General features: G+C 38.3%; 1 protein-coding gene across 1 annotated transcript; it reads right to left on the reverse strand.

Annotated features, from left to right (window-relative positions):
- Window positions 1-6,764: 6,764 nt before the first annotated feature.
- Window positions 6,765-14,612, reverse strand: LOC310935613 (chitin synthase chs-2-like; the record flags this gene model as incomplete). The annotated part of the gene is made up of 22 exons (XM_083899546.1): window positions 6,765-6,944; window positions 7,511-7,607; window positions 7,703-7,920; window positions 8,017-8,127; window positions 8,235-8,299; window positions 8,407-8,441; window positions 8,712-8,907; window positions 9,000-9,278; window positions 9,382-9,557; window positions 9,653-9,825; window positions 9,915-10,030; window positions 10,128-10,328; window positions 10,585-10,726; window positions 10,814-10,915; window positions 10,999-11,170; window positions 11,286-11,447; window positions 11,648-11,743; window positions 11,860-12,043; window positions 12,297-13,176; window positions 13,263-13,451; window positions 13,577-13,712; window positions 14,587-14,612. The coding sequence occupies 22 exons, from the start codon at window positions 14,610-14,612 to the stop codon at window positions 6,765-6,767; spliced, it is 3,936 nt and encodes a 1,311-aa protein (XP_083755672.1).
- Window positions 14,613-27,529: the final 12,917 nt, after the last annotated feature.

The raw sequence follows: 27,529 nt of genomic DNA on the forward strand, positions 1-27,529 counted from the left end.
ATCTGCAGAACTTCTTAATCCAGCACTTTTAATAGAATCCACTTTATCTTATTTAAGTTATTAAAGTCGACATTCATAATTTGTCACTGAAATCATCGTACAACCCTTATGACTATGTTTCCACTGAAGCTGAAACAAAGCATGAAACTGTATGTGTGTGTGTGTGTACCTGGTATTCCTTGGTTTGCCGTATACGCCGATGACACTGTCATTTACATCACAGATGTCAAATCTGTTACCCAGTGACATTATGGGACATAATGAAGACAAGTCTCCATACATTTCTACATTTTAAGGTGAAGACATGTTTTAAAGTTAGGTTCAGGTTATGGTTAAGGTCAGGATTAGGTCAGTAGCAATTGTGGTTAAGGTTAATGTAATGTCCTCTGAAGTCATGGAAACCAGTGTGTGTGTTTGTGTGTGTGTTATATATAAAAACCTGGCTTTGTGCAATTTTTTTTTTTTTTAATAATAATCACTGATTTTGTGTAATTTCTGAATGTAGCGTTTCATTGTCATCGTTGTTGCACTGTAATTATGAGTTTGTGTATCAAGCACCACAGTAAAGAGACATGTTTAAATCCTCCCATATTCCTTCCTCACATATTATATTTAAACTTCAAAGCGTTGTCACAGAGTCATCACAGTCGTTACAGCGCTGTTACCTTCACACGTTGGTTGCTCGGTCATTCTTTCACAGGAGTGGTTGTTGTTTGTTGGAATACTTCCGCTCTATTTTAAGAAACTATCAATTAAAATGACAAAATAACAGTCATTTATTCTGATGTAACAACGCTGTGACGGTCATGACATTTTCATTTTATGTTTTGCCTGAATGGAGCGGAACTGTGAACTCTAAAATGTCAAAAGTTTTGTTTCTATCTCCATATGACGACGTTTTTGGTTAAAATAAGTTTATCTTCATGAATAATTTAAACATTTTGAATTAACATACAACATTCGAGTTAATAATAACTTTTTGTCTTCTCCTTGTTGACAAGTTTTTAAAGGGGAAGTAAGTAGTTTATAGTGACATCTAGAGGAGAGGCTGAAATTTACAACAAAGAACTGCTCCTCTGCTCACCCCCTCCCTTCCCTGAGCGCTACGGTATCCTCAGCTGGTCAAATGTCGTCCTCGTCGTCTTTCTCCGTGTCAGCAGATGAGGTTCGTGAGGCGAGGGAGAGGGCGAGCTACCGCGGCCGTAGCAGACGAAGCGGAGAGAGAGGAGGCGGGACTTCCGCTACAAGTAAAGAGACGCTTGATTTGTTCTCTCGCGTTTGTCCTTACAGGCTCCGGTAGAAACATGGCGTCACGCTGCTGCCAGTGGCTATGCAACCGCGGCCCGCGACCATGTTATTTTACATGACTTTTTGAAACACTACGAAAATGAAACAAAAACTATTATACAGCGACTAGACAATGCAGGAGCACATAATATGTATAAAAAAGTGGATTTTGGGTCATATAAACCCATAAATACTACACAGTGTCCCTTTAAAACAAATTCAAATAGTAGTAACACTAGTAAAACACATTTTACAATATGGTCAGATTTTAACATCATATCGATCGGAATAACAACATTGATGAATAAGTCCTGACAATAAAACCAATGTCATATGTTTAATGTTTCCTTACGTGAAAAGACGTGAAACGTGAATGATATGAAGGCGTGAAGGCAGGAAACATAAACTCACTGTGCTGATTTACAAAGACGCCACAAGATGGCGACAAATGTTTGCACTTGTGTTCAACGATTCACACTGAACCAACAAATGTGAACACACATGTACTTACACCACATTTTAATATTTAAATCTGAAAATAATAATAATAATAAAATCATGTCTGTTTGATCAGATCTTAATTTAAATCAGTTATCTTTTTATATACATGTGAAAATGCTGGACTTAGAGATGAAGGCAGACATTTCCTGAGAAATTTAACCGTATTTTTTTGTGTGTGTCTTTTTTCTCTGCGCTGTTTCACTTTCTGTTTTATTTAAATATAATTATATTGTTTCCCATTAAAGCTGCAGTAGTCAGGATGAGAAAGGAAAGGCAAAGCGATGATTGTTGAGTTTCATCTGCAGAGTTAGAATGTTTAATCGGGAGAGTTTGAGTGAAAGGAAACTAACTTAGTACAGACTGAACTCAATGACTGAACATAATGAAGAAATATGATTGTAGTTATTGATCATTACTTCAGTGATTTCTGAAAGTAACATTTGCTAATGGAATGAAGGGATTTAAAGAAACACGTTAGCGTTAACCCTGCATTTACGCCAGGATTACAGAAAAATAATGTCCATCATAAATAACAATTAAAAACTAACTTTGTTGGAAAAAATAAAAAATATTTTCAATATTTTTTATTCCATGTCTGATATAATTTCAATCTATGATAGGGGTTAAAACAGAAAAACTGTGATTCAGGACTTTGAACTGTAGAGGGCAGCGTGTAACCTCTCAGTGAACAGACTGACAGGATGTGTGTGTGTGTGTGTGTGTGTGTGTGCGTGCGTGCGTGCGTGCGTGCGTGCGTGCGTGTGTGTGTGTGTGGCGACACCTGGGACCTGATCTTCTGATGAGCTCACCTGTGGGCAATCACCTCCTCACCCACCTTGTCTTAAGTCTGTGGTCAGACTGTTTGTCCTGCTTGCTGTGTTTTCACATCACACACTTAAACCTCCACTCAGTTTTCTGTCCTCGCTTTAATTCTCGTATCTGTGTGTGTTTGTCTTTAGCTCTGCTCCTCCACGGCAGCCACACGATTCCTCAAAGTCAAGTCAGCTTTATTGATAAAGCCCATCGTCACAAACGCAGTCGGCCTGTGCAGCCCTCTGTCCTTAGAAACCTCAGGACTCCACAAAAACCCCTTGTACAGGGATTAAAAACCACAGAGATCCCTTCTCCAGGACAGACAGACAGAGTGCAGTTCAGCAAAACATCCACATTTTACCAAGAGAGGAAATGTAGAGAGAGATGTATCATTATCTAGGTGTTTCTCCAATTTTTTACGTCAAGTACCAGCTGAGAAAATATTGATCTCTCTCAGACATTAAACCACAGTGATGTAAATACAGACTTTTCACAGGAGGCAGATTTATTCCCTCATCATCCTCCTCTTCCTCACGTGTACTTCACACACTGGTATAGTGACATTAGATCAAGATGGAGCGAGAGATAAAGTGACTCTACTCCACTCTGATCACAGTCACTGGTATCGAGTATTATATCATGGAACTCTTCGTTCTTGTCTCAGATTTATAATTTACTCCTCACCTTTACCACCCATTCATTTATGCACAGGTGTGTTTATTGTTCCTCTCAGTGTTGGTGCGTGAACATGATTCACTGGTCAAAAAATAGTCAACGACGCCCAGAACCATTACATCTAATTTGGGAAAATTACAAAAGGTGACACAGAGTGGACATCAGCTACAAAGGCTAAATTACTCAATGAACAAAGATTATGATTCATGTGTAGTTTCATAATGTTATTTGTCTAACCCAGAGGCCTCTTAACATATAATTATAGATAAATTATGTATATGAGATCATGTACGGCGACATCGCTCATCCACGGGCTCCATGACTGAATGTAGGTCAACAATAATGTACTGGATGTGAACCAACTGTGCACAAAGAAGAGCAAGCGCAGAGTGACATTGTTGAGATGTTTTTATTTACAGATCTGCCGACGCTTTTGACATCTGTGTTGTAAAATTTACGCCGATGACACAGTCATTTAATGACTGTGTCATCGGCGTATAATGTAAACCAAGGCAAGGCAGCTTTGTTTGTGCACCTGGAAAATGTGATTCATAGTTTCATTACTCCGACTACATATAAACTGCGACGGGGGGCGTCTTCCTTCGGACAACACGACGACCACAGAAGCCATGCCCCATCTGATCTGAATCACAGCATGTACAGCATGCACGAAACATACAAAACCACAGTACCGTCCATCTCACTGCTCACTGGTCAACAGGAAACGGACTCAATTCACGCTCGCCTGACTTAGTCGTGCTATGACCTTAGCTCGATTTAACTGTGCATGTAAAACCGAATACCGAAAACGAATACATAATAGGAAGTTTTCAGTTTTCCCAGCTGCATTTTCTAAGGACATGCATGTGTTTGTGTTTTTTTCTTTTTATTCAAACTATATTGTTGTCATTTCTGTGTATGTGTGTGTGTTTCAGAGTGTCCACGCTGATCCATTATGTGGCCTTATATCATACGCCGATGAAACAGTCATTCCATACACAGGGGCAGCTCAATTTTAGGGGGGGAAAATAGTCAAATATATATACATAAAAAGCAAAGTAGAATAGAAGGAGAGAAAGAGTATTAAGCTGTATTTAGAAGTATTTAATCATTTATAGGAAGTAGCTTTCTAAAATGGTGTCAACAGTAACCAAAATAATTGGTTAACCACAAAAATCGTTGTCTCAACTTTTTACGGAAAGTGAGGAGTATCCGGGGCAGATTATGCTCCCGTCCCCTCAACTAAGATTATTTATCCACAGCAAAAAATCAGCTTTGAATGTAGTTTAACTCTGTTGTTTCAGCTTCTGCGTGTTGTTTAGATATCCTTTCAAAATGATTGACGTTTGTTGATGATTTTAGTTTCACTGGTAGTTTTTTCCACTTGTTTGCAGCATAATCTTCACTGCCGATTTCAGGGGGGGGGGGGGGGGTCATAGTTATTTGTATATTTGAAAATAAAAGAATATACACACAGTAGATTCTCATTCTTCCAGGTCCCAGTTGTTCCAGTTGCCATGGATTTAGCAGCAGATTTACGTTTTTCACCCGATCTCTTCCAGGACACATTATGTGTTATGAGAAGCAGAGGTGAGATCTTTACCACTTCACCATCTGTAATACTAATCTATGTAGTAATCTGCATGTCAGTCATACTTAATATTAGCAAACTTGCTCATGGAAATGCTATGTGTGAGGGAAGATTGAGAAGTATTTTTTTAATTACATGTCTTGTGCTTAATTAGCAGAACACGCCTGTTTCTAGGCGTTGTTGTCCTCAGTCATTAAACACAAAACACATGTGCTGATGAAACACCTTCATGTTCATACAGTTTGTTCCTGACCTGGATGGTTAGGACGTCAACAGTCTGACTATGGAACGTCAGACGGAACAGTCATCACTGTATCATTGTAAATATGGAATGAATGTGCATTTTTGTCCATGAACAACAGATGTTGTTGTATCTTAAGTGGAACATGATTTGCATAATGTTTTTGTGCAGCATTTAAATAGAATAGAATAGAATAGAATAGTTGTTGTGGCACAGCAGCGAAATACAATACAAGAAAAGAATACATAACATAAATAAGTGTACAAAAGTATGTAAAGAAAATAGTGCAAAAAGTGAAGAATGAATGACCCATAGGATCAGGTGCAATGACATGAAAATGAAGGAATTAAAATGAAGGAGATAACATTTTCATATATTTGAAAGAAAAAAAGAATGCATGTTAACATTGTCATTAAAGCAAATACCTAGGCCACTAAACAATCTGATTTAATTAATCACAAAAATCCACAAAAACTCCATTACGTCTTGTTTTTGTTTTGTTATTTATTTAAAAACAATTGAAAAATAAAATAAAAATAATGCAAAAGATAGACTCCATTACTGACAAATTAGTGGAAAAAAAAAGATTAGTCACTATCATGTCTCTTCTTGGTAAGTAAACATGGAATTAATGTGTATTTCTTTCAACCTTAACCAGAAAATAGATTGTTTGGTTGTGTTTGCAGCGTTTTAGATAAAGAAAGACAAAAGTTTTTTTTTGTTATTTTTTTAACATTTATTTGAAAAAGTAGGGTTTTTCTGTTTTAAACATGCATGTAAACATAAAACACTGACATACAATTTCACATCAACAAAAGTTCTATTTACACTGAAACACTTTTGTGCCTGAGATATTTTGTCATTCATTCATTCATTCGAGCATGAACATAAATACACTTCCTACATTTTATATTTGCTCCATTACGCCTCATTACAGCAGCAGCATCCATTCAATCCACCATCTTTCTTTCTTTCTTTCTTAACCTTTGAGGCGGGGTAACACTTTACATGTTTGTTTTTGTGTTTGATTTTATAGTTATCAATTCATAACTAGGTCATTATCACAATTAAATGTGATAAACAGCGAGGGGAACAATATGCTTGAATTAAATTCATCAATCTCTTTGAGGTTTTCATTAGCCACTTCAAACACTCTGAACATAAATCATTTAAAATGCTTCATTTCGTCTTCATTCACCAGTTGCCCTTTCACATTCCTTAAGAAAGCGTTCACAGGCTGTTATCTGCTGTTATCTGTTTTCAGCAGTCATGAGCAAGTTTTTTTTTTTTTTTTTTTCTTAAGCCAGGCTGCAGAAACAGTGTCATCAACTTTGTTCATTCCACTTCACATTACATTTGTTTCATAAGTGCATTATGCAGCAGAGGGTCCTTCATAATTATCATCAACAGTGTTACATTTACATCATTGTTGGTGCTTTTCATTTCATTTACCAACAATCATTCCCTGAGTGCATTTCTTCCTTCCTTTTTTCCCTGACTAGTACCTATAATACGTGACAAACATTCCTCTGAAGTAAACACTTGATAACATGTAAACTTGACATAAATAAGTAACAAAATAAAAACATTTTGTACAGTAGAAATTTAAAAAGTGCTAATATGTTTTTTTGCGAGTCCAAGTGTGCGCGTGTGTGCTTAAATGAGCGTCCCGTCACCTAGACGGCCGAAATTGGAGATGTACTCATCCTCGCTATCATCCGTGTCCGAGTCCTCCTGTGACGTGCCAGTGGTGCTGGAGTCAGCGATGGAGGTGGAGTCAGCCATGGAGGTGGCGTCGACGTTGGACGCAGTGTCTCCCTTGGAGACTGAATCGAGCTTTGAGGAAATGGAAAAACAGAACATCAGTACGAACGGGGGAAAACCACCAAGACTCCAACAGCACCACGCCTCAGAAGCCACTGGCAGCCACAGCATCAGCAGCAGGAGCAGGAAACAGGGTGCGGCTGTGGTACATTCTGCTTTTTTTCAGTAATTAAAGTATTGTTCATGCCTATTTGATGTCTAATTACACTGCATTAACTTGTTCTCTGAGCACAATAAAAGTAGTTAAGTTATGAATAACAGCAGCTTTAGTTTGGTGGATGACACATCGTGATCACACTTTGCCACGCACAGCGACTCACGCACAGTTGCTTTTTAAACTCTATTAAATAACTAGTATTAGATGAATGCTCTCCTGTGCTACACACACCTATGGTTTGGATGTGGGATAAAATGTGCCTTATGTTTACTGAATTGTTATTATATGTAATATCCCTCACAGCTTTGTTCACATGCCATAAAGTATGTACACTATGGACCAAGTGGATATGTTAAGTTTAGTTGACTTGTTCAGATTAGTGTTAGTAATTCAAATGGCTGAACTGTAAAACTGTAATTACCTTTTTTCCTTTCAGATATTTCTCTTTATGCTTTTCCAATTTGTCGTCTTTGGGCTCGGTGTCCAAAAAGGCCACAAAATGGATCAAGGTGAAGAGTCTGAAAAATCAGAGCAAAAAAAAATATATATATTGTTAGGATTATTTTCAAAGGGGAAATCGACAGGAAATGAACCATTGGTTTTAAGTGATCACCTGTGGTAGAACATGGTTATGAACTGGATGGTGACCGACAATGCGAATCCCGCGATGAACATGAAGGCGACCGGGTCGATCGTTACAGTTTCTCCCGTTGGTTTCAAGTCGTGTGTGACCTTTGGGACCTTGATGGCGTAGGGACCATCGAAGAAGACCTGGAGGGTGAAGGTCGCCATCAGCCACAGGGCGTTAATAATGAAGAAGGCAAAGTTGATCTGTGGGTGAGGAGGAGGAGAGAGATTTAGAGTTAGGGATTAAACACCACCAGGAGACTGTTTTCAGACCCACTGCCTTCAGCTTCTCACACTCACCTTGTTTCTCAAATCCTTCAGGTTGTTGGCAATTCTTTTCTGCTTCTCTTTGTCATCGGGCAAAGGTTTCAAATACTTCTCCTGAAGCTCTTTCCAGAAATCTATCTCCTCCTGAAAAAAAAAAATACATTGTGAATGATTGTCTTTATCTATATCTGTCTATCTATCAGTAGCCTAATATACTTAGTAATCAATAGAAAGGATTTTGACACACGTACCTGGTCGAGTTCGTCCTCCTGCAGACGCATTTCAGTGGAAACCTCCTGTAGTTGACTGACCCAGCCTGGAGACAAGAGCGGGATAAGAGGGTGTTAAACAAACATGTGACATTTACAAGAAAAGAAAAGATAACAGGGCTGACTTTTGCCGAATAATCAGATCATAACTTACATTGGAGCGGTATAGCAAAAGCAGGTGATGCTGGCCTGGAAAAGAGAGAGAGAGAAAAACATCAGCATCACCACAGTCCAGTTTGACCACGAGTGACGCCTGTCCTTTTTAACAGAGCTGCTGTGGCAAGGCATTCTGGGAAATATACTATGCCGTAACGGCCGCCATTTTATTGGCTGTGTGTAACGTTATCAGTGTTTGTGAGCCATATAACAAATAAAAGTTCTTATTGTTGTCACCGCAGATTACCACGATTCGAAGTGTCTCGTTACTGTCTGATAAAAAGTTACACCCTTAGAACTTACCGCGAGTCTTCCTCAAGCTCTGGCATCATCACATCATCGACGATGGTGTTAATCGGTCCATCAGAATCAGACATGGGCTCTTGGATCGTGTCCTCCGGGATGTTCTCTTGTACACCAAGCTGCTGGACTTGGGGCCTCTGGCTAGATGTTTTACAGCATTTAGCCCACGAGAAAAAACGCTGAACGAAATTTTTGGCTGCAAGAGTAAAATAAAAATCAGCACCAACAACAACAATACATGTCTAACGTTGCACTGCCAGCAGGCATGGCAAATAAGTCTCCATCTACCTTTCTGTGTTTTTGTTTGCGACGCGGTGGGTCCAGGCGCCCCAGCGGCCCCCGGAGCTTTGGTCTCCCTGGTGCCCCAGGAGACGTTGTTCAAGTTGACCATGGAGTAAATGGTGAGCAGGAGGTAGGCGCTGGGGATGCAGAGGATGTAGAGAAAGCCGTAGAACACGAGATGGAACTCCTGAGGATGCATTATCGCCGTGATGATGTAAATGCAGGCCATGGCGACGACAAAAAGGCTGCTGGGCGTCAGGATGGTTTTGTCCTTCCACATTGTGCCTGGTGGAAGAAAAAAAGTTTTGTGTGTTTTCAGTATTAAAGCTCCATATATCGCATTCAAAATAAAGTAACATGCATGAATGTGCAGGGTCTAATAACTCACCAACAATGGATAATGTCACCACCAACATGAGGAATGCATAAATGATGCTTAAAATAGCCGCTATCTTGATCTGATGATCTGACTTGAGCTTGAAGCAAAGGACCAGGTAGATGGCTGGAGGTATCACAGCTATGACCAGAGCACCACCAGAGTGTATTTCAAAGATGAGGGCCAGACTACCTGCATGTCACAAAGGAAGAGACATTTCACAGAATGACCACAGGTTCAGCAGAGACCAAATATCATATCCCAAAGCTTAGAAACGATCAACCAACCTGCAATCAAAAGGCAGATGGTGGCTGGTGCCAGAACGGCCGAGGTGATGGCAAACAGCTGGTATAACATGAAGAGTTTAGAGATGGACGGGTTCTTCAGGGTGATTTGTTTGGAGGCACCGAGCAGATCAACTACGTTGGCAAGTGTGGACGGTCCCCAGCGTCTTCGCTAAAAGTGACAGGTAAGTATTAGGATGACTGAGGTCTGGTTTAGCTTTACTTTGAAACTTATACCGAATGACAGTTCACAGTGCTCACCTGATTGTAGAGTTCTTTGAATTCTTCAGGTGCGTTGGTGTAGGCGTCGGAGGCTGCGTTGTACTCCACCCTCCATCCCTGCTTCAGCATCAGAGTGCAGAGCCAGCGGTCCTCACCTGCACACAACACAACAAGAGAAAGGAACGTGAAAGGAAGAAGGAGAGAGCCATCGCCGTGGCTATTGTCCGCTAGACAATGTCGACGTCTTTGTACCTTGGTCGTATTGAACGTAGTGGCTCGCCTCTGTGGACTTGGTGGAGTACCTCTTCATGACATTGTCGTCCATCAGAGCTTCAGCTCTGAACAGACTGAAGCAGCCAGGGCTGCAGAGCACACAGCCGATCACATGCTCACATGTCTTCTGAAGCCAGTGACTCACCGCATACTCAAACTTCTGGAACCATACTGCAGGACCTGCAGGGGAATCAGAGGTATTTTAAATTGGAACACAACACCTTCAGTAATTATGTTAGGTGTAAATGCTATTCTCATGCCACCTACTTTTTTTTGATGTTTTGTTCAAAACATTACATTCCCGCTACCATTAAATTGTACATTATTTTAGAAAAATATTTAACCTTTAGCATTAGAGTTAAACAATAGTTGAAAGCACTCAGGATTTTCAACTGCCTTTTCTGAGGAAACACTGTTCTCTCAACTATGAGCCCACCTGATCCAGTTGGGTGAATCCTTCCACATGCTGCCCCGACCCCTGGGTACATTCTCAGACGATCGATGAGCAGCATTACAGCGGACGGCTGGAAGTCCGTGTCTCCATCCAAAGCCAAGATATAGGTGTTTCGCTTCTCTCTCTGGAGTGAAAATTACATTAATGCTGTAGAACCTTTTATTTCTCATTTTGGAATGATCTTTCTCGCATTTAAGATAATTTGTCTCACCTGCACCTCTGCTTTCAACTCCATGTCTTCACCCCCCTTTTGCCAACGTGAATAATACTTAGACATGAGTTTCCAGCCCAGAAGATAGTAAAGGTACATGATCTAGAAAAAAGGGAAATTACAATTTTTAGAACTAGTATTTCTCACACATATTGTTGTTCGAAAATTAGGGTTTATTCTCCTACCTGAGACCATCGCTTCTTGTGGCGGATAAGGTCTTTGTCCTTGAAGTGAACGATGATGTTGTTGCCATGAGGCATGGTGACTATAACACGGCCTCCATACGGGGTTCTTATAATCTTCTGATCAGGAATGTAATACTGCTTCTTGAAGAATCTATCGTCATTGGAGAAGATTCTGATGCCAGAGGATGAGAGATCACGTCAATGGCAGTTTGTAGTTCAGGTGATATGCCAAACACTGATACTAAAATTCACCATAACTGTAAAGCATGTGTAAGCGTGGCTCTTACCCAAAAACCTCTTTCAAGACTGTCACAAGGTTCTGTGCGTATTCATTGAGATGACGCTCCTGAGTTCCCTCAACATCTTGGAAGGAATCATCGAAGTATATGTGGGCTTCGAAAGTGAAATCTTTGGCCTTCGGCTCATTCTTTGGTCTGTACTTGTCCATTCTGTAGCAAATATATAAAATATATACAATACATATATAATATATAATTTTTTCTTAGGGCATCAATCATTTGGCTATTAAGTAGTCCAAAAAGAGTCATGAAGCATGAAACTGAAGTCATGACCCAGTGTTCCAAATCCAAATGCTTCGCCAACACAACAATCAAGAGATACATTGATAAACTACACAGTAAACACTCACCTGAATATGGAAATGATGATGTTTATCATCTCATCGTAGGTCTCGTGCCACATGGTCGCGCACATATACAACATCACTGTTTCATATTCCCTATAACTGAACATTAGAGGATTGTGTTTAGTTTGAGAAAAACATACCAACATGACCACACCCCGAGCAAAGTCCAAGCACAATTTGAGGAACTACTGTAAGAATGAAAGACGCCGTCTTACCTCTTAATCCTGGTTTTGGTTTGGATGTCGAAGCGGGTGTTGAGCAGCAGGGACTGCTCAATAAATGCTCCGTCATACAGCCTCCTGACAAACAGGTCTTGGGTCCTCTGGATACGAAATACATTGAGGTACCACAGATGGAGAGTCGCCAACACCAGTCCAAGCCACCAGGAAACTGCTGAACCTGAGGGAACATAAAAACCATTAGACATTGGGGTTGGGCTTTGAGGGTAAATGCAGAACAGAAAAAGATTTTTAGGATTTTTTAACCTCCATAACATGACTACTGCACTAAACACAGCTATGAGACTCAGGTATGTGGGCCATCAAGTCCACACGCAAATTTTAAAACATCCCAGGTGTACAAATACCACTTTAGGAACAAGTTTTTTTAGGTTGTTGGTAATGTTGTCTCTATGTAGGCTCCAGTTCTTTACCTGTCAGAATTCCGATGTCCCAGATTCTTGACATGTCCAGGAAGCACAGAGTGTGTGTAACATCCAACACCAGCTCTGGGAACACAGACCCGTTCAGGCTTTGGTTCCGTCCATCCACTATCACATTGCAGTAGTTTGTGAAGTTGCTGAGTGCAGTCCCATTCAGACTTATTCGGTAGTCTTGATAGTAGACAATGACAGGGATGACGAACAGCGCCATGACCGCAAGAGAAGCCAGGTACACGGGCAGGATGAAGCACCGTCGCATGGCGTGCATCTTACACGCTGCAACGCTGAACCAGTGGCAAAGTACTGAGGCGACCAGTTGGACCCCGATGGTAATGGCGATGATTTTTGTCTCCCGGCTTGGGATGGATCTCACGATGTCCCAGTCCATTTTAGACAGAGGGACATAGGCTCCGAGCACACCGGCGGTCACCAGAATCCTGATTAGGCAGTTGAAGATTTGCAGGATGTTCTGGCATCTTCTCATATCTTTACACAGTCTCTTGAGGCGGGTGGAGGTGCTGCTCTCACTTATCAATTTGAAGTACGCCTCCCACCAGTTGAAAGACATCAACACAGATGCACCTATGGCCAAACCCACCCATATGATCATCTTGATATCAGTGGGATCCTTCGTGATGTACAGGAAGCCAAACAAGACATAACCGAGCAGAAGGAGGAAGAAGGCGGTGATGGAGGGCAGTAGGAAGCGATTATTTTGCTTGGCCGTGCACTGAGAAATGATCTGTAGGAGTGTTGTGAAGACGGCCGCACCGTTCAGAATCGTAACATTGGTCACAATGTCCAAGTGTGGCATTGCTACAATGGTAAGAATGGCTGCACCTCCAGACACCATAAACTCAAAGAACAGAACCTGGAGGAGAAACACACACGGTTAGACAAAAATAAACGATTGTGGAATTTAGTCGACATCAAAGATGACGTTGACTCGTGTCTTACCAGCGCGACCGTTTCTTTTTTCGGGAGCTTTGACGTTTTGTAACATGCTTTCCACAAACTTTTGAGAAGTAAAATGACACAGGGGGTGATGAGAGAGCAGCCAATACACAACAGAGCGACGGGTTTGTAGTCTGCATGAAGGACCTGTGTGCCCTCACTGGCAAAGGTGATGAGGAGGAGGAAGGCAACCTGGAACATACATGAAGTGGTCAGTTAATGCTGTGTAGAATCAGCTTCAATGAACATCAACTTTGCCCACAGTTTCTGACCACAATCATCCTCATTATGTTATTTGTCATGTGAAAATAACACACCTTGCTACACAGTGCAGTTCCAAAGACAATGAAAAAGACTAGAAAGAGAGAAATGATCTTTAGTAGTTTGATGAGTTTCCAAGGCGTGCGTTCATCTTCAATCAGGGGGACTTCTCGCGAAGTGTCCCACGACCGACTGGATTAAAAAAAAAAGAAAAGAAAAAAAAAAGATTAGAGAAGTAATAATGTAGAAAAGATGAGATTAGATGGCAACATCAAAAGTTACTACATTGTTATCCATTTTATTACTAATGTAACACATTTAAACAAATAGAAAAATATGATTTTAAAATCAAAAGGTAACAACAAAAGTAGATATGATGTGAGTGCAAATAAATAAACTATAAAGATAAGATATAAAATAAAGAAATACAAATATAAAGAAACTAAACATTTGAAAATACATTTTATTTTGAATACTTATTACTTATTAATATTACTTATTATTTTGTTCTTCACTTGTTTTTAACATCACACTTTATGAGGCAAAAACAAAAGTAGATTTGCGTAACGCAAGTTCTTAAACTCAAAACAACAAAAGTAGATCAATTAATGTGTAGATTAATTAAAGTGAATAACTGATGTAAAACATATTTTAGAAAGGGTTAGGGTTACAAAATAATTGTATTTTGAGTTCTTTTAAACTTTTATGTTATAAGGCAAAAGCTAAAACAAAAGTAATGTTTTACATTTTCTCGGCTAAATAAGTAAGCAATGGTTTACAAATATATAAAAATGTGAAATTTGATTTGTAATTATTTTAGATTTAATTATTTTCAATCTAGTTCTTAAAAATCAAAACACTTAAAACAACAAAAGCAAAAAATATTTTACACTTTGAATACATTTTATTTTAATGTTTATATTTAATATTTGAATGTCTCAGTACATTTTTTACACATTTCACACTTTAAGTGAAAACATTAATGCTAAAAGTTGTACTGTTCATGTTATCCTTTTCATTCCGTATAAACATAAATGCATTGTTCAATATTAAAGTGTGGACTTACTTTTGTGCTTCCCTTTCGTCCTCCATGGCGTCTTTGTTTAATGAATTGCGACTGATTGACTCTGAAGTTTATAAATCACTTGCATGAGTCATGAGGAGGTTGAACCAGAGAAGACACGTCAGTCACAAACAGCCGAGGAATGCAGCGCCAGGTAAACTGTGTTCTGCCTCATATACGCTTCAACTGTACTCACACCTCTGGAGTTGGGGGTGGAGTAGCTCAGTAGTACTCCCATGTGCAGGAGACATCATTGTCACAAGTTCAACTCGACCCATGCCCTGTTGTACTCAATTATAAGTCGCTTTGGATAAAAGCGTCTGCTAAATGACATGTATGGCATGTAATTAAATGTAACTTCTCATCTCAACAGAGGACACGTCCTGAAACTGGAACTGGTACTAGAGAGGAGATGCAAACTGTTTTTTTTGTTTGTTTGTTTGTTTGTTTGTTTGTTTGGGGTGTATGGGTGAAATTACAGTGAAAGGAAAACAGGCCTGACCCAGATGCAGACACTCCCATCTGATCCGTTTATATCAAGGTCATGGAGAAGGACATGGAAATCCAGCCAACAATCAAAACACGTTTAAACTGGATAAATTATAAATGATTATTGTTTGACTTATTATTGTTCACATGCAGGAAACAAGTTGTTTTTTATTATTATTTTTAGGATGCACTGATGAGTATGTCATGGTCAGCTCACCGCCTGAGATCTGAGATCCTCCAACAACGTCTTACTGAGCGATCCAGATCCAAAATCCAGGCTTTGCCAACAAATCTTCTTTTTTTTTACTCATTCCAAGGTGCTATAATTAAATTATTATAATGTCGAAACTGCGAAAACTCCTCCATTAGTTTCCATAACAAACAATAACTGCCACAGAAGTAGTTGATTTTAATTGTTATTTATTATGATAATAGCAGTAATTAAAGTTGCAGTTAGCGTTGACGATCATTTTCACTGGGTTTAAATAAAAATAACATTTGATTATGTCTTTGCTGTAACAATACTTCATGGAAATACATCTCATACCATTGAAAATCCTGTTTATTTCCCTTTTAAATGCTTTAATTTGTGCGGAAAAAGAATCTGTGGGATGAGCAGCAGAGTTGTGGGTTGCGCCCATGAAAAACTTGCCAAATCTTCTCTGCCGATGACAAACAGGTTATTTTGCTATTGACTCTTGTTTGGTGTCCGTTTATTGGATTAGATGATTCAAGTGTGAAGAGACAATTGAACAATTTATTAATTTAACAAACAGGGACCTCAGTAGCATGTGGAAGAGCCATACACAGCACACACAGTGTTATGAGTTATGGGATTGTCACTGGCCACACCATCACATTTCCTCCACCAACCCAAGCAAGAATTTCATTGCATGGTTTTATCATGTGTCTTTACTATGAAATATGATAATAAACTACCCGGTCAAAATGTTCTGCAAGTTCCCCCCATGTGTGCATGGGTTTTCTCAGGGTTCTCTGGTTTCCTTCCACGCTCCAAAAAACATGCCAATTTGGGGATTATGCAAATGACCCTCAGCACTCAGAACTGCAAAAATTCATCAGATGGCCTGAAACTCGGTGAGGTGGCAAGTTTTTTTCACTTCCTGATGTGAAAACCAGGTTTGGTGAGTCTTTGTGCATGTGATAATAATGATGATGATGATGATGATGATGATGATGATGAATAAAAAGAATAATCAGTGCAGACACAATCACACCTTCACACCAGTTGTAATGATAATAAATGTGTAGTATCACGTGTGTAATCTTGTGTCCTGATCCTGATTTTCCTGCGTTTTCACTTCACAGTTTCAGCTTAAACTGCTTCTGATGTTGTTGTTTCAGAAGCAGCTCCATCCATAAAGATGAAATGACCTTTGAAAATGACCTTTGAAAAGAAATGTTTAAAAAAAAACCTGCAGTGTTACCTGCACTCCCTGTACATCACATTAGATCATTATTCAAGATAAGATGCATAGTTTCCTTTGAAACCCTTATGTAACCTTGAAGCAGGTGTTCATCAGAATTAAGGAGCGGTGGTGGGTGGTTTTTTTTTCTTTGCCACAAAGCAGGAAATGTTGTGTTTATAATCTTGAATGAATGTCAACTTCACAGACAACAGCTTAAGTCACAGGGGCAGTGTGGTAATTGTGGTTAAATAATCAGAAATGTTTGTGAACTCACGCGAGTGATTATGTAAAACGTCCTCCATCCTAAATAAACCTATCAAAATGACCCTTTAACAAATTAATAAAAGACATAGACTAGACAAGACTATTTAAATATAACATTTCACTACATACATACAGTCCCTGCTCTGAGATGCTGGGGCTGTGTCCACTGGAGGAGACCAAAACCTGGTCCTGATCAGGTCAGTGCAGAGGTTTTAGTCGAGTCCACAAACGTCGCCGCCCGCCAGTGTTTATAGAATATTGACATAAACATTCTGTTTTCGCTACAGTCCTGCTCTATGTCTCCCTTTGTCTTTTGACCCTTTTCCACTATAGCGCATGATTATCTTGCTTCTCCATTAGCGATAGTACCTGGTGCCTGGTCCTTTTTTGGTACGCTGAGCTGATACTATGGGTGACGTCATCAGAGTGCCGTCCACCGATTGGTCAGAGTGCCAGAGAGACGTCCGACACAAGAATCGAACAATGCCAAACTCAATTAAGAAGACTTAAAGGGACACTGTGTAGTATTTACGGGTTTATATAACCCAATATCCACTTTTTTATACATATTATGTGCTCCTGCATTGTCTAGTCGCTGTATAATAGTTTTTGTTTCATTTTCGTAGTGTTTCAAAAAGTCATGTAAAATAACATGGTCGCGGGCCGTGGTTGCATAGCCACTGTTAGCAGCGAGACGCCATGTTTCTACCGGAGCCTGTAAGGACAAACGCGAGAGAACAAATCAAGCGTCTCTTTACTTGTAGCGGAAGTCCCGCCTCCACTCTCTCCGCTTTGTCTGCTACGGCCGCGGTAGCTCGCCCTCTCCCTCGCCTCACGAACCTCATCTGCTGACACGGAGAAAGACGACGAGGACGACATTTGACCAGCTGCGGATACCGTAGCGCTCAGGGAAGGGAGGGGGTGAGCAGAGGAGCAGTTCTTTGTTGTAAATTTCAGCCTCTCCTCAGATGGATATAAACTACTTACTTCCCCTTTAACAATCCTGGAAACGTGGGCAAATCTTCAACATTTAGCAAGGACATGTCTAAAATCTTATCATTTAACAGAGAAGTCTGGTGTATTTAGCGACAGCACTGCTGAAAGCCTGCGATGGCAAACGGTATTCGGTAGTAAGGCAAGCTAGGATCACATAGTGGAAAAATCTTTTCAAAAATTGAGATCTGAGAACTTAACTAGGGATGAGACCGTCCCACTTTTTTGTGCCTGATATCGATATCAGTCCGATTCGATAATATTGTTCTCCCAAAAAGAAGAAATAAATAGACCAAACATGACTCGACGAACTGTTAGGACTGTTCACACGAGGAAATGATGGTAATGAAAACCATTTCCTGTTGATAGTTGTGGTTCAGTTCAAGTGCACAAAGCATGCAGAGAGGGTAGAAAAAGGGTTGGGAAAAAAAATAAAGTTCTTCCTTGTAGTTATACAACACTACAGCCCCACCAGAGCTCACAAGAATCCATGTGAATCCAGGAATAAACACATCATGTCAGGTGAAGTGATTAGGGTTCTGCTCGATTTCTCCTAAACTTGTTTTTTCAGTTCAATTCAACTCTCGTTAACAGAACAAATGAAACAACGACGCTCAACTAAAGTAAACAGAATAACATGTTACAAAAAAAAACCAGATTGCAGTTTTTCAAGAATGAATGTTCACGTTCACTGTCACTTTGTAAGGTCAGAAGTTTTAAAATAAATATATTGGTAAAATATAAAATTTGAAATAAAAACAACAAGTGCTAAATACATCACAGACACACACAAACAAAAGGGTCCCACACTGTAAGAAAAGATACACCATATCTACTCAATAAAAATGAGGCAACAGATTACAAGCAATATTATTAATTAAATTTCACAATGTTTGGTATTGAGTAAATTTTAATTAAATTAGACCCTTAATAGTTACCCATTTAATATGAGTAGATCTGAATAGAAAACAGTACATAATTAATTAAAATCTAAACAAACATATTGAGTTGATTTGAAAAAGATAATGTGTAAATTGTACTAATAAAAATTTATTTAATTCTACATATCAATGATATATAATTGATTAATAATCAACTACATTTATCTGTGCATTAATTTGAATGTATTCAATCCAATTAATTAAATATAAAAAAAATATTTCTTAGGAATAACTAGTCTATGGCCCAGAAAATACAGAACTAAACAAATACTCAAATAACATGTTTATTAACAATTAACAGCTGTCCTATTCTGTCCTATTTCAAACCAGAAATTTGAATAGGACAGAATACTGACTCCAAACTTTTTTGTAAAAACAAAAATAAATTACATTTTACACAGTGATGATGTATTTCCATGCTTGCGCACCTCACAAAGCTACTAAATTGGATTAATAATGATCTTAAAGAAAAATTCTCCAGAAGTGCATGTACCAAAACAATTTGTATGGAGTAAAACACATTTAGAACTAACCACAATAGAAATGGCATTGACATTAGTGGGATAAGTGTCCAAATCAGTGCTAATTTACAAACATAGCAGCACTTTCAAATGTGCAAATCGCTAGCTCTGTAGAAGCTGAACATAGCACAACATGTAAACTGCAACTACAGTCTCATTTTCAAGCCAGAAGTTGCTGTGCTGTAGTCTGTAATGCTGCAGAAGATCACCCCTTGTTGTCGCTCTGAATCCAAAGACTTAACACTGCCATCTCATTTGGCTGCACCTAAGGAAAACACAAAGTTTTAGATATGAGAAGTGCTTTTCAGCTTCAAATTTCTGCAGATGATAATCATACCCATGTGAAAACTGAAAGCATTTTATTGAAATGAAATTTCCCCAACACAAATTTAAACACCAATGTCAACATAACGTGATTTTAATCTATAATTAATATCATATATTTTCCAGTCTAAAACGTTCATGGACTGAAATTGAAAAATTGAAAATTGAAAAAATCTGTGCCGTGTTAGGCCTCCCCTCCTCCCCCCTGCTAACGTTTAGTGCTGTGGACCGGACATTACCACACTAAAATTAACAGATTTAAGCATGAAAATAAATATAATTGCGGCTCTAAAACGTAACACTGTTGATAAACTTACTTCACGTGTGTTTAGGTAAGTTGCCTTCACATTTGCAAGTTGCAACACAACAGCGAAACAACAGAGAGTACTTACGTTAGCTGCCCGGGAAAACGAGCCCCACACAGGAAGTAAAGCTAACGGAAGTGTGTCAAGTGCCGTCCGAAATATAAGATGCTCTTTCAGCGATAACTCCCAATATATCTCTTTATGTTAATGTGTCTAACCTTAACATTAAACCCAATGTACTTATTTACGTCATTTTATAAAAACATACTGAGGATATATCAACACGCAAGTGACGTAGGAAGCAAGATAGCAACCATGATAGCGGAATGCTAAACCGCATCCTTCAAAATAAGTTTGACTTCAATACATGAATTCTTCCTAAATGTATAATGCAGTGTTCATATTATAGCGCAACAAAATCACACTAGGCCTACTGATGTACATTAACATAAAGCCTTAGCAACAGAAGCCAACTTTATGTTGCTGCTGAGTCTCTTTTTCTGTGATAGCTCATTTTATATTGTAATATAGCCTTCATGCATTTTTCTTACAAGCCAGGTGATAATAAAATAAGTTTTCTTACCTTTGAGCAATGTCGAAGTAGATGAACATTCACTGTCTATGCTCCTCAAATGTCTTGTGGCTAAATGATAGCCTGCTGCATTCAAAAAATGCACAATTTGACAGGAAGTGCTTCTCAATTAAAATTTGCCTGATTACATTAATTTGAATTCACTCAATATTCAGTTTTTTTGGGATTAAGCAAACACAATGCTTATATTTTATTTAACTACAATGGGTGGATTTTATTCCAAATATTTTTATTTGAAATGTAATTAAATATTTGCTTCAAAACCAAAAACACAATTATATTGAATATATTTTACCTGATACATTAATTCAAATCTACATCACCACAGAATCGTTTCTTACAGTGCAGAGGTTACCATTTACATTTTACAATTTATCATTTATCAAATACCATTTATTATTTACCATTTACCATTTATCATTTATCATTTATCATTTATCAAATATCAATTTGCCATTTGTCATTTATCATTTGCCATTTATCATTTACCATTAACCATTAACCATTTATCATTTATCCTTTATCATTTACAATTTATCATATATCAATTTGCCATTAATCATTTATCATTTACCATTTATCAAATACTGTATTTACTGTAAATACTGTGTTCAGAGTGGTTTGTGAGGTTTGAATGTGAATGAAGACAAAAAAAAAGTTCTGTTTCTGTGTGGATAACAGCTGAAGTCAAGCCAAGTGAAGTGGTGAAGGGAGGTGAAAAGGTGGAGTGAGGTGAAATGAAGTGAAGTGAAGTGAAGGGAAGTGAAGTGAAGTGAAGTGGTGAGGTGAGGTGAGGTGGTGAGGTGAAGTGGTGAGGTGAAGTGAAGGATATACTTTCCTTTTTTTTCTAAATTTGATTTTTCTTCAGTCTTCTTTGTCTTTCACTCTTTAAAACTGTGTGTGCGTGTGTTTGTGCGTGTGTGTGCGTGTGCGTGCGTGTGTACTTGTACATGCCATCATCCTCAGACACTGGTTTAACTGACAGCTGTGACATGATTGTTCAGATTAATCAGCTGTTTGTAGACACACTTGTTCTTGTTCTACATCCAGCTCTGGGGATTGAATTTATTTATTTAACCTGCATGTCTGTTTATTTATGGATTGTTGTTTTTCCTTTATCCTTGTTTCTACACATGTTTGACAGTGAAAAGTAATACTGTAATCGTTTGCTGTCAACTCAGGAATGACGCCTGTGAGCCAGCGGCTGCTGTTACTGTCGTATCAAATGTTCAATGTTTGTACACAACGACAAATGACTGTGAAACTGAGCTGAAACTCTTCTGCTCACTGCAGTTTATATCCTCAGGTCAGTTTAAGTCATTCGTGTTTAACTTTCCATTTATTTCTCTTTTCAGTCTACCACATTTTATTTGTTTTTAGGCAAAGCAGGTTTATTTGTGTCGCACGAAACAAGGCATTTACAATAAGAAGAAATGCAGCAGCATAAAGTATATAAAACGTATAATAAAACACGATAAGAGAAGTAAAAAACATAGTTGCAGTTATGGCTGAGAGGCAGCACTGATTTATTATTATCATTATTATTATTATTATATGTTTATTTAAACTCAGTGGAAAACAGCAACCCTCTGGTTATAAGGCAAGTTTCCTATGAGAAGTATATGTGAGGAAGAGGAGGAAGATGAGAGAATAAATCTGCTCGGTGTATTTACACTACTGCACTTTTAACTGCTTTACTGAGAGACATCAATAATTTCTCAGCTTGTACTTGGTATAAAAGGTTTGAGAACCACTGATTTTGTGGATTACAGAGCGTTGCTTTAAAATGTGAATCTGATGAAAGACAAGGAAACATGAAGTGATTGAAAAAAGAAAAAAAAACTTAATTAGTTGGATTTGATTTCTTCAGGAAGCTCCCGTTACATTTAATAGTCACCTTTTACATAATCGAAAAGGAAAGAAAAATACATATAAACAAGGAAGTAAAGAGAAAAAAAATCCCCTCCTCATAACTGTGTCACTTCTCGCTCTCTCTCTATCGCCCTCATCTTGCAGGTAATTAAAACAGCATTCCTTCTCTCCCTGTCATGCCGGTCTGTAAACTGACAAGTAGAAGGTGAATATCTGCTGCGTCTCTCATATGATCCTGTTGTTTTACTGCTCAATGCCAGAGAAACAACAGAACGTAAACCTACAAATGCACGGAAGGTAATAATTATCAAACAATATGGGAATGCAGACACACAGGTCTTTTATTACGAGACGAATGTATGCGCTATGTCCTCGTCTGGAGTGTTATGGCACATCAGTGAAATGCCTTACATGTCATAGTCACATGCATTGAAGCTATAAAACCCAGTTATTAATAACACGTCGATGATGATCTAGATAGATTAGTTTCTTCCCTGAGATAAGGAATTACATTTAAAAAAAAAAACATCTGGTTTCCTGGTGAGACAAACCTTCTGATTGTTTGATATCACAGAGTTTGTTGTTGTTGTTGTTTTTCTTTTCAAGATTCTCAACTGAAACTAAAGATGACAAAATAGACTCTGAGACTCTGGAAACAGAAGCTTTCTTAAAATCCGACTTTTATCTTCTTTTTCTTGCACTAATTTCTGAGCAGGCTGTACACTTAAAGGGTGCAACGCTCGAGATGTGAAGTTCCTAATCACATTCCAAGGTCTGTAATCAGAAGTCATCGTTCATTCTTTCCTCATTCCTTCATTCTTCACAACCTCTTTTCATTCCTCTTCATCACAACTCAAAGTTTCCCGTCCACCCCAAAGCAAACTTTAATGCTAAAACTATGTATTTTACTCCATCCATCCATTATCTACCGCTTTATCCTCCACCAGTGGGTCGCGGGGGTGCTGTGCCCATCTCAGCTGACATTGGGCGATAGGCGGGGTACACCCTGGACAGTTTGCCAGACAGTTCGGCACAGCACCCCCCGCGACCCACTGGTGGAGGATAAAGCAGTATAGACAAACTATATATAATTGACCTAATCCCCATATTGCATGTTTTTGGACTGTGGGAGGAAGCCGGAGAACCCAGAGAAAACCCACGCACATGCAAACTCCTTGCAGAAAGGCCCTTGTTCCGAAGTTGTTCCAAACGGGGCTCGAACCCAGGAACCCAGATCTTCCTCCTGCAAAGGCAAGAGTGCTAACCACTACACCAACCCGTGGGCCCACGTTTTTTTATTGTTATTATTATTATGTTATTTCCAACGGGAAACTCAAGTTTTGTAAACCACTCACTCTCCCACTCCAAAGTCCATAAGAGGAAATCTGTGATTTTACATCACAGCACACAGGACTTTACCTCAGCGACACAAACTGACCACATGAGGCAGCAGTACACCAGTAGCTTTGGTGTGGGAGAGTGAGTGGACAAAGGGAGAAAAGGGACAGATATTTGTGTTTGAATATAAACTTAAGATGGTGGAGAATGTGTTCTGAGACAATGAGCAACTACCTCGCACAGTTACACTTTCACAACAACAACTGAACTATATATACCTTTAATCTGGACATTATCGAATCTGAAAATGCTCAATTTAATCACTGTTATTATGTGTCTCATGAGGAACGTGTCTCATTTAGAGAAATGTGTCTTTTCGGTTCGACAAAAGTGACAGAAAACTACAATGACTTCAAAACAAAACCTAAAAAAAAAATTAAAAAAAAAAAGTGCTGTGTCACAGTCACAGAATTAATAATAAAACATTAACATTTGATCAAACAGAGACATGAAACACAACACATGACACATGACCTTTATCGGAGGACATATAATACATAAAAATGAGTACAGAAATATGAAGAATATAGATGCATCATCCATTAAATCTGATGCGGACGGAGTTGTTGTTCACAAACAGGAACACGCCTCTCAAGGACACAAGCAATTATTTTTGATTGGGTGCAGAAAATATGTGAGCCATTGTTTGACCTTAAAAAAGAAAAAAGAAAGCAATAGAATAGATAGTTTTATAGACACACACACACACACACACACACAAATAATTAACAAAAAGTCTATTGTTAGCCACAATCACCTTTTACTGTTCAATAAGCACATTAATTAAACAGTAGTAAAGGACGCCGAGTGACGTAAAGGAGCAAATGTCCATCACCAGGAGGAGCCTGGTACAACAAAACATGTCTATTATTGTTACCCAATTACGACACAGCTCTTCTAATTTGAAGCTGCGGTAGGCAAGATGACAAAGAACGCAAGAAGACAAATAGTTGACTGGTGAGTCTCATCTCCAGATGATTAAAATGTCCTGAGCTCCTCCCGCCAGGTGAGCCACAGACGCAGCAGATGATCAAAGGCAGCCCTGGACAGGCTCCGCCCCATATTGGCGTGTTTTATTGTTTTTTTTCCCCAGCTCTTTTTAAACTTCCTGTTTCAGAAAATGACATGGCCCTGTAGTTTAACATAAATTAGCTTTAAATGCATTTTACAAAAGCATTTTTAGAAAAGTGCTTGAAAAACGTGCTGGTTTCAATCTTTGAAGAGTTCACTTCAAGCTTTGAATCCCCACAACCTGATGGACTGAGTATATCTGATTAAGGGAATTAACCCCAGAGTCTGTAACGACGCTGACGTTAGCATCCAGTTAAGGGGAAACTAAACAATCATCTCCATAACTTTGTCAAACAGAATAAACATTAGTGAGTTTCAAAAGTCAGCTTCCTTTAAAACACGTGTCAAACTCAAGGCCCGGGGGCCAGATGTGGCCCACCATGTCATTTTATGTGGCCTCCCGAGTGATTAATTGGTCTTAAAAATCAGCGTTAAAATAGGTCTCTGCTGCTTTAAGGTGCGCATTGACCATAATCTACATTTCCCACAATGCATGGCGATTGCGTTACCCGCAAAGTGACGGCATCCTACCACTAGATCGCAGTGTATCATTGTATATGCATCATGCGATGAGTGAAATTGAATAAGTAATAAATACACAAAATGATTTAGCAATATTTCTTACGTAGTAGTTACCTTTATTATATTTGGTTCCATTGAGTTAGTTCTGTATGGCAGTTACATCTTGCCCTAAATTGAAAAATTTAATTGTTTTGTTTTGTTTTGATGTCATTTCTCTGTGTAAAACAGCACACACAACAGTTACTAAATACTAACTGCTAGCTCCTAGCCGCCTCCATGTTTGTTTTCATTCTAAAGTCACGTTTTTTCACGTGAGATCACAAACCCAAGGGAATTTCTGCGTTTTTAAAGTCACTTTTATCTGTGGCTTCTATCTTCAAATATGTTTTTATGATTAGTCACTCTTAACCAGATTTACAGCCATATTTTTAAACTTAAACAAAATGAAATATATCCTAAAGCAGAATTAAAATAAACTTAAATCTATGTCAAATGTTTAAATGTAAATGTTCTAATCTAATCATTAAATTAAAACATGAAATGCTACATATAGTTACATCTAAATGTTTAAATTCAATGTGCATATTTTCCAAAGATTTAACATTAAGATATAAACATTTGACATCTAAATCTAATATCATTTAGATTTAGATGTTTTTATTTATTGTTTAGTTAGGAAATATTGCTATAAACTTAGTTAAGTGATTAAAATAATATTAATGTATTTATTATTATGTGTGTATTTTGTCACTGTCTGGCATTAAATGTGGTCAAATTCAGCATGAATCATTTGTAGTCGAGTAAAGCGATCACAGGGATCGTCAGCTGCACCTGTGTTTCTCTCACAGCTGATCACCATCATCTGTGCTAATGACAGGGAGGTTTTATAAACCACTCAGAGATTCTCTGACCAGTTTCTCCAACGACACCTTTACCTCACTTCCTGCTTTGCGTGTGTTTTTGATGTTTCACTCTTAGTTTGAGGTCCTTTTTTTGGTCAGTTTCCTGAACTAAACTGCGATCACTGACCTTTAAGCCTGGTTCACGCCAGACACATGGTGTGTGTGTGTGTGTGTGTGTGTGTGCACGTGTGTGCGTGCGTGCGCGTGCGTGCGACGCTGCTGACACAATTAATCAACTACCATTTTAAATGATGAGGGTCTAATGTTGTTAGAAATATGAAGAGTTTGTCCACTGCTATATGATATTGTATTTGTATATAAACAACTCTAATTTTCAAACTTAATTACTGAAGTGTGATCACCAGTGATCGTTTATGTTGTTGGTAGAGATTTGTAGAAAATAAATTCAAACAAATGTAATTTTGACAACTGATACATGTCATCTGTGAATCTCCAGAGGTGGAAAGTAACGAAATACATTTACTGAAGTTAATGTATTGAATACTTGTTTTTGTGTATTTTGAATTTTTTAAGTACAATTTAAAATCAGGATTTTGTGTTTTACTTGAGTACGTATTGACTCAAGTATTGTACTTAGTTACTTTATAAATCCTATCCGTTACTGAGTAAAAAATAAAAATTCAGCACAATGAAGACCTACAGGGGGAAAATATACACCAGAACCAGACGAATGGCGAAGTGATTATCACCAGCACTGGCGCGTGAACATAGAGGGTACGCGCCAAAAGTGACGTAAAATAGTTTTGGATTTCTGACCCCTTGTCATATTTCTACATATTTTAATTAAGTAATTAAGTAACTTTTACTTAAAGTACATTTCAAATGAACTACTTTTTACTTCTACTTGAGTACATTCTCAGATGAGTAATATTTCATCTGAGATTGGATTTCTGACCCCTTGTCATATTTCTACATATTTAAATTAAGAAATTAAGTAACTTTTACTTAAAGTACATTTCAAATGAACTACTTTTTACTTCTACTTGAGTACATTCTCAGATGAGTAATATTTCATCAAAGTATTGGTACTTTTACTTGAGTACAATATGTTAGTACTTTTTCCACCTCTGTGAATCTCTATATGTAGATTCACATCAAAACAATTGAATGTCAAATGTCTCTTTTATATATATTTATCCTGATTTAAATCAATAGAATACAATTTTACCCATTACTTATTTTTTTATTTAAGCAGGTAATCCATTGAGATCAACATCTCTTTTCCAGTGGTGACCTGGCCATGAGGTCAGCAGCACGTTATATTTAATATTATTAGGAGATTACGGTTACGGAAACAAGCC

Source organism: Microchirus variegatus (assembly GCF_963457635.1).
Source record: "Microchirus variegatus genome assembly, chromosome: 13".
Classification (NCBI taxonomy): Eukaryota; Metazoa; Chordata; class Actinopteri; order Pleuronectiformes; family Soleidae; genus Microchirus; species Microchirus variegatus.